The 13,073-nt window shown below is 40.0% G+C and overlaps 1 protein-coding gene across 2 annotated transcripts in view; it reads left to right on the top strand.

The window, feature by feature from the left end:
* ATM (ATM serine/threonine kinase) overlaps window positions 1-13,073 on the top strand; it is an 83,891-nt gene that overhangs the window by 52,424 nt on the left and 18,394 nt on the right. For both annotated transcript variants that reach the window (XM_068144622.1, XM_068144632.1), the window contains exons 43-52: window positions 372-520; window positions 2,209-2,313; window positions 2,789-2,908; window positions 4,542-4,776; window positions 6,410-6,577; window positions 7,870-7,989; window positions 9,274-9,491; window positions 10,327-10,534; window positions 11,535-11,648; window positions 12,036-12,194. In XM_068144622.1, the coding sequence (XP_068000723.1) occupies window positions 372-520; window positions 2,209-2,313; window positions 2,789-2,908; window positions 4,542-4,776; window positions 6,410-6,577; window positions 7,870-7,989; window positions 9,274-9,491; window positions 10,327-10,534; window positions 11,535-11,648; window positions 12,036-12,194 (1,596 nt within the window). The remainder of the gene's footprint in view (window positions 1-371; window positions 521-2,208; window positions 2,314-2,788; window positions 2,909-4,541; window positions 4,777-6,409; window positions 6,578-7,869; window positions 7,990-9,273; window positions 9,492-10,326; window positions 10,535-11,534; window positions 11,649-12,035; window positions 12,195-13,073) is intronic.

Below are 13,073 nucleotides of genomic sequence, written 5' to 3'. Positions count from 1 at the left end.
TTTTTCAAATCCCCACCAAGAAAAATGATTTCATTAAGACCAGTTTTGGCTTACTACCCAGGAATGATGGGATGGAGAAGTGTGAGGTGACAGTTCATTTGAAACACAACATGGAAATTTTATCTCTAAGAATGCCAGCCACAGTAGTAATGAAGCCATATTTTCTGGGGTTTGCTGGGGTTACAGGTATCAATAGTGTGATTAGTGCTCTTCCTAAAAAGTTTTCATCTTACATAGTGCTGAGAAATACTCAGGGGTCTGACTTACCCGCAAAGCTGCCTTTGTTTCCAAAGGTAAAATGAAGCCTTCTGAAAAACAATCCACTTTATTAAAGGAGCAATGCCAACCTTCAGTAACTTTGTTGATTCCAGGCTTTGCAGAATTTTGGGCTTTGCCACACTCTTTCCATGTATTTAAAAGGACTGGAACACGAAAACACCGAGTGGTGTGCGGAACTGCAGGAAATACGCTACCAGGCAGCATGGAGGAATATGCAGTGGGGCCACGTCTCTTCTGTCAAGTAAACCAACTTACTTTTATGCTACTTCTTTAAGTGAAAGACAATGGTTTCACTTCCAAGCAAAACCACCACATTAGAATATAATTTCTATGAAGCTAGTCGCCTAATTTGCCTTAACTGTTGAATTGAAAAGCAGTCTGTTTCATTTAGACCTCTTTGGTACACACATCACTTTTCATTTTCCTGGAAACTATGCAGTGGATTCTTCTTTTTGATTGTTCATAACTATAAACTGAAATTCTCTCTGTTTAACTCAGTAAGTGTGTCTGAAGCACATATGAGAGATAGTTAGATTTTAATGTTTAATTTATGAGCAAATGTGGAAAATACTGTGTTAAGCCACAAGAGGTTATCAAGACCTCGGTAAGCAAACACCAGTGTTGATTCATGGCTACTCCCTCATTAGTAGTCTCCTCCATTGTGTAATGTTGGATGCCTGGCTCAAGTAATGTGATAAGACTGGCCAGGATCTAGTGTGACCTCTGTCCCTTCATAGTGCAGCCACATCATCACGTATTTTAGGAGAAATGCAGAATACATTCACTACATTTTGGCAAAAGCAGATGTTGCATGATAGGAGTCTTGAGTAACTCCTCCTACTTATCTCCTGGTAGTCAGGAGAATGGAGGATTTCTCAGACTTTCCACAGGAAAGTGGACAGAACAAGGTGCAATGGTTTTAAACTTAAAGAGAGTAGATTTAGACAGATATAAGGAAGATATTTTTTGCACTGAGTGTGCTGAGACACTAGACCAGGTTGCTCAGAGAATGGTGGTGAGTGCCCCATCCCTGGAAACATTCAGTATCAGGTTGGATGTGGCTCTGAGCAACCTGATCTAGTTGAAGATGCCCCTGCTTCCTGTAGGGGAGTTGGTCTTGATGACTTTGAAATGTCCCTTCCAGCTATAATCATTGTATGATTCTATGGGTCTTGGGAACATCCTCCTGTTGTGTTCATTCTTTTCTGCCCTGTGTTAAGGTCATTGTTTAGAAGCACCTGGAGGACTTCACAGTCTTATCCTGTTGAAGGTCATGTGTCATACACAGTCAGAACAAACTTCATATAGGTGGACTTTGTCACTGACTAGGAATCTGTATAAAACCTCTTCAGTTACAAATCTCATAGGCAAATAGACTATTCAGCTTTGATAAGAGAGGAGGAAAACAACATGTAAGACAAAAAGATAGTGAGCTGACAGGACAGAGGAGGGTCAAAGAAAAGTGGAAAGGTCAGAGAAGAGAGAATTAAATTGAACACTACAGAGGTTTTCAGCCTTCCAAATCTCTCCCTTTTAAAAATGTTTCTCAAGTTAAATGCAAACAGTTGTTGACCCTGAAGTTGTGTACGTACCCCAGTGTATCTCTTTCAGCATAATACTGTGAGAAATGTGTAGCTATTACATTTGTATTGTTCAGTAGGTTTTGTGTTATTTTGGGTACAACCTTGAACATACTCTTATCCAAACATTTTGAGAGCTAGCTGTTTTTTTTTTCCCTTAAAAGTTATAAAATACTAAAATAATGTAAAGGATTGCATTATTTTTATCATGCAAAACAGCCATCCATCCTGCTGCAGAAAATGTGCTACAAAAGATTTTTGTCATAAAGATAACATTTACTTGTCTGTAGAGAAATAACCATTTTAGTTTATGTTACTTTCTTTTCCTTTTCTTTTTTTTTTTGGTAAGAGATGTGACAGGAAGACCAGGCTACCACGAATCATTGTATGATGCTCTTCAGTCTTTAAGAGATAAGGAATTCTCAGCTTTCTATGACAGTCTGAAAGGTGCCAGGTATGCAAATATTCTCCTGTTAGAGAGAGTTGGGGGGGGTGGGGTGTATTTATGATCACAAGTTATGCATAAAGGACTATTAAGAGGTTTTATGGGCTTAAATTATGCAGAGAATACTGGACTGCAAATTCCTTTCTAAGTATTTTAACTTGAATTTGTCTTCTGTGCATGTACAACTTGTGTGCTAAATGAAGATATATTTCCCACAGCACTCATCCTTTAGTCTGCAGTCTTAAGTGGATTTGAATGCTGACTGCTCTTCTTCAGCTGAGCAATCACACATAGCCTTTGGATCTTATATGTGCTTGCAGTGTTTTCATTTACTGACAGACTTTTTTTTTAACTCCAATAGTAATACAAAGTAATTCTGTTTTGCTGTTTACCTTCTAGTCACTGTATGGAAATATATTATGGGTATTTTGAATTACTTCTGGGTATTAAAATAATAACTCATATTTCTCTATTAAATCCATAGAGTGAATGAAGTAGAAGAGTTGTGCAAAGGCAGTCTTGAGTCTGTTTATTCATTATATCCAACACTTTGCAGACTGCAGCTAATTGGAGAGTTGGAAAATATAGGTCTGCTGTTCTCCAGGTATTTTTTTTAAGCTTGCTTCATACTCCTTTCTCAGTGTTCAGGAATTTTGGTAATCAGGTTGAGCACAACAATAAAGTTACCTCAATACTTTTTATTCATGAGCATCTCAAACTTCATCTTAAAATTATATGGATTTTAACTTGACTATGTGAAGACCAATCTAAGTTGTCTTTATTTCCAGCCTGAATATATTTGTGGTTGAATATTAATTATTTGATATTATGCCAACATTGCATTTTAGGTAATTGTTTTCTTACCCTTTTAAGTTCCCTGGCATACTCCTAGCCTTTGGTTTACTAAAGTAACTGAGTCATCCTCTTCTAGATTGCTTTTTTAAACTGTTTTATGTTTCCTTGATAATGCTCATAGCGACATTAAAAGTTGTTTCTGTTTGAATCATTTTATTCATGGATCACTTTAACATTGTTTTTTAATCATAGGAAGGTATTTATTCTTCTCTTCTCTTCTCTTCTCTTCTCTTCTCTTCTCTTCTCTTCTCTTCTCTTCTCTTCTCTTCTCTTCTCTTCTCTTCTCTTCTCTTCTCTTCTCTTCTCTTCTCTTCTCTTCTCTTCTCTTCTCTTCTCTTCTCTTCTCTTCTCTTCTCTTCTCTTCTCTTCTCTTCTCTTCTCTTCTCTTTATCCCTGTAGTGCTATTGAAATTGATTATTTTTTTCTGCTATAGCTGTATCAATTAGGTAGCTTAATAGTCAACCTACAGTCATTTATCATATCCAGGTCATCATGAACCTTTGCTGTTTGCAGCTGATGAATTCCCTAAGAAAATAGTACCTATAGAGATAACCTACACACCTACAACATCACAGTTTGGAATTTATTCTTGTATTAATCCCTATACAACCTATATAATATAACAACAACCTTGCTGTCTAATCTTTTAAGTAGTCCAATGTTTCAATGTGATTTGCTTTGCTTTGCTGTTGCACCATTACCCACAGGTTTTGATGCTTAATAGAGAATATTTACAGTGGAATAGAATAGAATAGAACAGAATAGAATAGAATAGAATAGAATAGAATAGAATAGAATAGAATAGAATAGAATAGAATAGAATAGAATAGAATAGGAGTAGAATAGAATAGAATAGACCAGACCAGACCAGACCAGACCAGAAGAGACCTCTGAGATCATCAAGTCCAGCTTCTCACCCAACACTATCTAATCAACTAGACCATGGTACCAAGCACCCCATCCAGTCTCTTCCTAAACATCTCCAGTGATGGTGACTCCACCACCTCCCTGGGCAGCCTATTCCAATGGCCAATAACTCTTTCTATGAAGAACCTCTTCCTAACATCCAGCCTAAACCTCCCTTGGCACAGCTTGAGACTGTGTCCTCTTGTTCTGGTGCTGGTTGCCTGGGGGGAAGAGACCAACCCCCACCTGGCTACAGCCTCCCTTCAGGTAGTTTACTAATGTTGATCTCTTGATCTTCAAGTCTGTTAAATCTTGAAGCAAATTAGTCATTGTAGGGTTTCATGGACTGCTTCTTGGTATTAAACTGCAGATGGTGAACTACTCTGGTAGTTCAGTTTTGTTACTCATCTTGCGTTTCAGTCATATTAATCAAGAATTAATAACTGGTCTTGTTTTGTTTTTTGGTACATTTGCAGATCCATTACTACTCAGCAACTGAATGATATTTATTTGAAATGGCAGAGACAGTCCCAGCTTCTCAAGGACAGTGACTTCCGTTTCCAGGAACCTATCATGGCTCTGCGCACTGTAGTTTTGGAGATCTTACTTGAAAAGGAGAGCGAAAACATCAAAAGAGAATGTATTAAAGACATCCTAACCAAACATCTTGTGGAGCTCTCTAGACTAGCAAGAACTGCTAAAAACACACAGGTAACAAATTTCAGGGGAGATAGTGATGGATTGATTCTATTCTCAGTTCATTCTATGAGTCAATTAGTACAAGACTTATCTATGTAGAACAACTTCTGAAATTGTCTTTATGGGCATTTTTTGTTCATAACTGTAAGTGTATGATGAAGGTAGTATAAAAATGAATTTTTTTTAGTGAAGAAGATTCTTACAGCTCTGCTGCTTGATTTTGATGTATTTTCATACACTCAACTTTCACTTGCATCATTCTGTTTTAGTGATCCAGAGTAAAGCTGCAGAAGGAATTCCATTGCATCTGTATATATAGTATTAGCAGGAGCAGGGAGGTCATTGTGCCCCTGTACTCTGCGTTGGTTAGGCCACACCTTGAGTACTGTGTCCAGTTCTGGGCCCCTCAGTTTAGGAAGGACATCGAGACACTTGAACACGTCCAGAGAAGGGCAACAAGGCTGGGGAGAGGCCTTGAGCACAAGCCCTATGAGGAGAGTGATGTCCTGTAAGAGCCTCAGCAGGAGATAATTTTTTTCCACCTTGAGTCTCAGTTGCAGAAGGTTCAAATTGATGTGCCATATTGTTGGCACAAGATTAGGAAGTTCTGAAAGATGGAGTCAGTGTGTTTCTGGAAACATTACAGTTCCAGTCTCTTCAGTGTCGTAGGCCATCTGCAAGCTTTGGGGCATATTTCTAGGCCTTCAAAGTCTTTCAAACCATGGGATGATAACCCAGACTTACCTTGTCATTTACAGCCATTCTTACAGTGCAATTGTTTACCTTGATTATTTAAAAGTTTTAATGATTTGGTTGCAAAAATGCATTTTCATCCCAGGCTTTGATACAGTTAAGATAGTTTGCTCTTTGTACTGCCATAGTGGTATCAGTTTACTAATTAATGACAGTGTGATTTCACACCTAAAAGTGAAGAGGTGGGCATACAAAAGAATTTGTGTATGGTGGTTCCTGTTTTCTGATTATTTTTCTGCAGTCTCTTAGGATGTAATAATAGTCACTAAGCTAAAAATACAAATCCAGTATTTCAATAGCTACTGATTGAAGCACTTCTATAACTTTATACCTCCAAGTACGTTAAAATGTTAAACATTGACACTTTATTTTGGAGCTCGTGCTGTTCAGTTATCAACAATAGTATCATAGTATCATTGTGGAAGGGACCACAAGGATCATCTAGTTCCAACCCCCCTGCCATGGGCAGGGACACCCCACACTAGATCAGGCTGGACAGAGCCTCATCCAGCCTGCTCTTAAACACCTGCAGTGATGGGGCCTCAACCACCTCCCTGGACAACCCATTCCAGGGCTTCACCACTCTCATGATGAAGAGCATCCTCCTCACCTCCAGCCTGAATCTCCCCACCTCCAGCTTCCTTCCATTCCCCCTAGTCCTATAGTCTATTTTATAGTTCCATAGTCTATTTTTACTGCAGATCAGGATTTTCTGGAAGTATATAGAAAACCAATTTAATCTCTGCAAATAAATTCTAGCTTTGGGCTGGCAGAATATGCTGCACAAGTAGGACAAGTGAAGATCAGAGTTCAAAACCAAAACTCGCTGTGAGATACAGGTGTTTCATTTAAAGAATTCTTCATAATGTTGTTGGTTTGTTTTTCATTTCAGCTTCCAGAAAGAGCTATGTTTCAAATCAAACAATACAATCCAGAAGGATGTGGAGTTTCCGAATGGCAGCTAGAAGAAGCTCAGGTTTTCTGGGCTAAGAAAGAAGAGAGTCTTGCACTGAGTATTCTTAAAAAGATGATAAAAAAATTAGATGCAGATTGGTTTCAGGTATGTGTAACATAATGTGTAAATTTATGGGATGGAATGGAATGGAATGGAATGGAATGGAATGGAATTAACCATGTTGGAAAGACCTTTGAGATCATCGAGTCCAAACTATCATCTAGCACTATCTAATAAATAAAACCATGGCACCAAGCACCCCATCCAGTCTCTTCCTAAACACCTCCAGTGATGGTGACTCCACCACCTCCCTGGGCAGCCCATTCCAATGGCCAATCGCTCATTCTATGAAGAATTTCTTCCTAACATCCATCCTAAACCTCCTCTGGCACAGCTTGAGACTGTGTCCTGTTGTTCTGTTGCTAGTTGCCGGGGAAAAGAGACCAGCCCCCACCTGGCTACAATGTAGAATCACATTTGCATTTTCTGAAGTTCTCCCTTGTAAAAAAATTTTGAAAGCTGTCTGCAATGTTATGCTAAATCTCTTTTGTACTTTCAAAGTGTCTGATAGCAAAAAAATCTGAATGGTCACACCTTGTCACAGAGGGTTTTCAAAGCGAGTGTCTCAGTCAGTGTTAACTCTCTTGATCAGGTGGTCTTCAGTATGTATCCTATAGTAAAACTACTTTGGAAACTTGTCCCACTGTACAGTTAAAGGTGAGCTTCCAATCTGGAGGGAAGTCCTTTGGATGTTCTGTCATCTTCTCACAGCACTTTTAAGTATCACAGTATCACAGTATCACTAAGGTTGGAAGAGACCTCAAAGATCATCGAGTCCAACCTGTCACCACAGACCTCTTGATTAGACCATGGTGCCAAGTGCCACGTCCAATCCCCTCTTGAACACTTCCAGGGATGGTGACTCCACCACCTCCCTGGGCAGCCCATTCTGTAAAGATCTCTTTGAAAAATGTAATGATTGGACATAGTTATCACAATTCCCAAATACTTCCTACAGAGTGTACCTTGGCACTTCAGGCTAAATAGGGATATTAGAAACTACAGTTCCAGAAACATGCTGTGGATTTATTTGATTTTGGTTACATTTTGTCATTGTTTTATTCTGTTTTTCATTGTTCAGACTGTCAGGTATTCCAAAATAATACTTGCCCTCCTGTAGTCTTAACACAGAGTGTGAGTGTGAGTTTTGGTTAGTGACTGCTGTAGATGTGGATGGTAAATGACTGTAGATACATAACATGTAATAGGCCCAAATAATTGAATTAGATTCAGGGTTTAAAAGCTTTATAAGCAGCCTGCCTTGTATGCAAAAGGTATTTTTGTTTGATGCTTCCCATTTCTTTTTCTTTTTTTTCCCCATACTTGCTTTCTCAAAGGTTGAGAATGATCCTCATCTGAAATTGGTGTACACAGAGTGCCTGAGGCTATGTGGAACCTGGTTAGCAGAAACATGCTTGGAAAACCCTACCGTCATCATGCAGAAATACTTAGAAAAGGTGTGTCCAGTCTGTGAAATGTGTGGTCTTTGAGATAATGCTGTGCTAAAACCTGGTGTGGAAATGGCAAGTAAATTTTTCAATACAGGAGGAAGAGGGAGAGGAGAGGGGAGGGGAGGGGAGGGGAGAGGAGAGGGAGAGGAGAGGGAGAGGGGAGGGGAGGGGAGGAGAGGAGGGGGGAGGAGAGGAGAGGGGAGGGGAGGAGACCTTCAAGATCATCATGTCCAACCCATCATCCAACACCGTCTAATCAACCAAACCATGGCACCAGGCACCCCATCAAGTCTCTTCATAAACACCTTCAGTGATGGCAACTCCACCACCTCCCTAGGCAGCCCATTCCAATGGGCAATCACTCTCTCCATGAAGAACTTCCTCCTAACATCCAGCCTAAGAATTCCTGCAGTTTCACATACTGTTGTATAACACTGTCATCCTAGGAAATACTGAGAATATGGCTTTGCAGGATTCACACTGAAACTTCTGTGTAATATTGGCAGTTACAGCTACAAGTCCAGTTTCCCTCTCCTGTTCCACTCCACCCTTTCCTTCTTGGGACAGATTGTTCACTTATCATGTTTTCAGTATGGGTGTTGTATCTGTAACATCCCTCTTTCCAGGAGCTGGAAAGTCTTGTTCTAGTGTTTCAAAGTACTGTTGTGGGGTTTTTTTTAGCTGTTAGTACATTTATTTTATTAATATTTATTCACTCTGCATTTTTTCATTTCATGCTAACTTGTGAAACTTTACCTAGCTGCTTTTCTCTGTTCCCCTCTTAATGCTTTCTTCACTTAGCTGATTTGATTCAATGACTTCCACATATCATTTTCTTTCCTTTTTGAACTTTTTGTACTGTCTTCTATTTTTGTCCTTGTCTTATGATACAAGGGTGTCAAACTATTGTAAAACTTCCTATCTAGTTGCTTTAAATGATGATAGATGCAGGAGACTCCTGTGGGGTTATTACAACTGTTTCAGACAGGTTAATCTTTTTGACTGTTTGCACTGAAACTCTCTTCAAAGATTAAATTCAGGTAAGACAAAAAGCATTCAGCCTGGTAGGTTTCATTTTGTGTGCATTATATGTTTCATCATAGGGAACTTTAAATAACCTGTTTGAGCAGATGATCCTGCCTGAGTGTGGGGGTTGGACAAGATGATCTCTAGAGGTCCCTTCCAACCTTAATCATTCAGTTTCTCTGCGATAATGAGGTTTAATTTGAGTATTATGCAACGGTAGTAATCTAATCATCAATCTTATCATTACTGTAACTTCCTTTTTAGGCTGTGGAAGTTGCTGCAAGCCAGAATGGAGACAGCAGTGATGAGCTGAAGAAAGGAAAGATGAAGGCTTTCTTGTCTCTGGCTCGTTTCTCAGATAGTCAGTACCAGCGCATTGAGAATTACATGAAATCCTCAGAGTTTGAAAACAAGCAGGCACTACTGAAGAAGGCCAAGGAGGAGGTTGGTCTCCTCAGGGAGCGTAGAGTTCAGACAAATAGGTGAGCATTCAATGGGAGAGGTGGTTAGTATGGAGCTACCAAAGGCTCCATCTTCACTAATTATCTGGGCTGGTGGTACAGCGTGGTTCAAGCCTCCGCAGCTGGATTTTTTTCTTCTCTGAAAAGCAGTGGCCAAACCTGTAGGAGTAGTGACGGGTTGAACTTGGAGAGCAGAGCTCCAAGTCCTATTAGCCTTGATGGTGCTTGGAGCTCTGCTCTCCAAGTTTAACCCTTCAGAGTAGTTTGTGAATTGTTTCTGAACATGGTCTCGGAGAGTGCTAGACATCGTGGGCCCAAACTAAGCCAAAGAGTGTTAGAGCAGTTAAACAGTATGAGTGATTGTGGACCAGAATTCACAGCTATTTCCTGGATCTGTTCAGTTCATTTGACAGATAAAATGTTCCACAGTTAAAAGGAAAGAGTTTGAGTTTTTTTGTCCATTCTGTATTTGGTGAAAGAGTGAAATTCATCTTAATACAGAATTCTTACAGGATTTAGTAAGAGCAATTGCAACTAAGCATCAAAAATTGTGCTTCAGCTCTTGGAACGTGAAAGCTTTGCACACATGTTCCACACTGGATATTCACATTTCCACCAATTTTGAGATTAAACCATTAAAAAGAAAACAGACACTGGTTGCAAATTTACTTAGAGTCTGTGTGGGCATACACCAAAGGAACAGCTCCCACGATTTGGTTTCTCAGTTCTTCTTCTTGTGCTTGTACACATAAAAAAGCAAGCTTAAAAAACTTTAAATCAGCAAGAGAACTAAGGACAGCCTAGCTCTATGTCCATTAAATGATAATTTATTGTTGAAAAATGTCTGTTCACATAGATACACAGTGAAGGTTCAGCGAGAACTTGAACTGGATGAGTGTGCTATACATGCCCTGACCGAGGACCGTAAACGTTTCTTGTGTAAAGCGGTGGAAAACTACATCAGCTGTTTGCTAAGTGGAGAAGAACATGATATGTGGATCTTCCGGCTCTGTTCCCTATGGCTTGAAAATTCTGGAGTTGAGAGAGTCAATGAAATGATGAAGGTCTGCTGCTGCTTTTCCTTATGCCTTGACATTAAATTACCCATCTTTGTTCTCCTTCTTTCCATGTTTCCAGAACATGAAGTACAGTCTTGTGCAGTCTGCTTTCATCTGTACCACCTTGAGTTTTCCCTCAAAACCATAGCTCATCAGTTAGTTTTTCATCAGAGAGTGCTGCAATTCCCAATGTACTTTAATTTAATTTAGCATTTTAATTTGACAAGTTTGTATCACACAGTATCACAGTATCGCTAAGGTTGGAAGAGACCTCGAGGATCATCGAGTCCAACCTGTCACCACAGACCTCATGACTAGACCATGGCACCAAGTGCCACGTCCAGTCTCCTCTTGAACACCTTCAGGGATGGTGACTCCACTACCTCCCTGGGCAGCACATTCCAGTGATGAATGACTCTCTCAGTGAAGAACTTTCTCCTCACCTTGAGCCTAAACCTCCCCTGGCACAGCTTGAGACTGTGTCCTCTTGTTCTGGTGCTGGTTGCCTGGGAGAAGAGACCAACCCCTTCCTGGCTACAACCACCTTTCAGGTAGTTGTAGAGGGCAATGAGGTCACCCCTGAGCCTCCTCTTCTCCAGGCTAAGCAACCCCAGCTCCCTCAGCCTCTCCTCATAGGGCTTGTGCTCAAGGCCTCTCACCAGCCTTGTTGCCCTTCTCTGGACACATTCAAGTGTTTCGATGTCCTTCTTAAACTGAGGGGCCCAGAACTGGACACAGTACTGAAGGTGTGGCCTAACCACTGCAGAGTACAGGGGCACAATGACTTCCCTGCTCCTGCTGGCCACACTTTATCTAATGCAGGCCAGCGTGATACTGGATTGCCATCTGATCACACAGCAATGATTACTCTTGGGTGTTTTGTTCTTCTAAAACACCCAGGCAAAACCACAATTGCCAGCCTTTACCTGGGATTTTATGATTTTTTTTTCCCATGGTCTTTTTTGGTGTTCAGTGCAGCTTTCTAACTGTATTTTCTTTCCTACAGAAAAATGCAGAGAAGATCCCTTCATACAAATTCTTGCCTCTGATGTACCAGCTGGCTGCTCGGATGGGAACCAAGATGATGGGTGGTTTAGGCTTTCATGGAGTTCTGAATAATGTAATTTATGGGTTTTGTATCTAAAGATACCTTGATTGGCTTAGTAGTGTGGACTTCAATATGTACATTCCTTTGTGCAGTTACAGCTAAAAGAGTTATGTGGGTGACAAAAGTGTAGCAAAAACGTGTGATGCAAAATCCCCATAGTGTGGGGAGGAGGGGAGAGGGTTGGGGACTTTTTTCCTTGCTATTCAATTGGCTTTCTAGTTGTGTAAGAACAGTTTTCTGCCAGTACAGGAATATAGTTTGAATGTATTTTTGTTGTGGGCACACCATCCAAGCATTACTTTTTGTTTCTTATTAGGAACATCAGAAGTTAAAAAACATTAAGTAATGTTTTTAATCTTCAGAGTTTTCAGTAATGGGATGTTTCTGTTTTCTTGACAGTTAATGTCTAGAATTTCGCTGGATCATCCACATCATACCTTGTTTGTAATACTGGCTTTGGCAAATGCAAACAAAGATGAACTCCTCACAAAACCAGATGCAACAAGAAGAAATAAATTAATTAAAAATGCACCAAAAGAAATCTCCCAGCTTGATGTGGTAACTACAAAAAAATTCTCTTCTAATAATCACATTCAGTCCTGGCATTTTGTTTTAAAAAGTGAGGGGGGGAAATAAAAGGAGCATTTTAGTCTAGAGCTCATCAGCTGACTTCTGCTCAGAAAGAGCAGGAGGAAAAATGATGGGTGACACTGAACTGTGACTTCACATTAATGTTACTGCTTAATTGTTGATAGAACCTGTCTTTGTTATCCTATCCAGATTAATGCCCCTTCTCTTCCCCAGGGTGACACTGAACTGTGACTTCACATTAATGTTACTGCTTAATTGTTGTTAGAACCTGTCTTTGTTATCCTATCCAGATGAATGCCCCTTCTCTTCCCCAGGGTGACACTGAATTGTGACTTCACATTAATGTTACTGCTTAATTGTTGTTAGAACCTGTCTTTGTTATCCTATCCAGATGAATGCCCCTTCTCTTCCCCATCACTATAGGCCTGGGATGGTTATTTGCCACTACCCTCCTGAATCCCCAACTTACAATTTTTCACCACATTTTTATGTGGGGATTTTTCTACTTTCTTTCAGATTTGTAGGGTTTTTTTGTAGTCCCACCCTTAGGAGTAGGATTATGCTAAGCTCAGCTAAGTTACTCGGAGTTCGGCACAGACAGATGCATGGTCAGATTTTTGCCTTATGCATCCAGGCTTTTTCTTGAGTTGGAAAGAAATAACAGAAGCAGGAAGATGGTGGAGAAAATCCAAAAATGCCTGTCCCTTTTTGTTTGCAGGTTTTTTGCACTTTGCCTGGAGAAGTGAATGTTTCTTTACATTATTTCTGTTCATATCACAAAGAGCTGTCTATTGTTGTAGCTTTTGCTGATTTCATAAGAACACAAGCCCTATGAGGAGAGACTGA

This window comes from Melanerpes formicivorus, unplaced genomic scaffold (assembly GCF_026170545.1).
Source record: "Melanerpes formicivorus ecotype bairdi unplaced genomic scaffold, bMelFor1.0.p_v2 SCAF_1, whole genome shotgun sequence".
In the NCBI taxonomy this organism is placed as follows: Eukaryota; Metazoa; Chordata; class Aves; order Piciformes; family Picidae; genus Melanerpes; species Melanerpes formicivorus.
The sequence above is the reverse complement of the archived record's forward strand: the minus strand, read 5'-3'. Positions and strand labels throughout refer to the sequence as shown.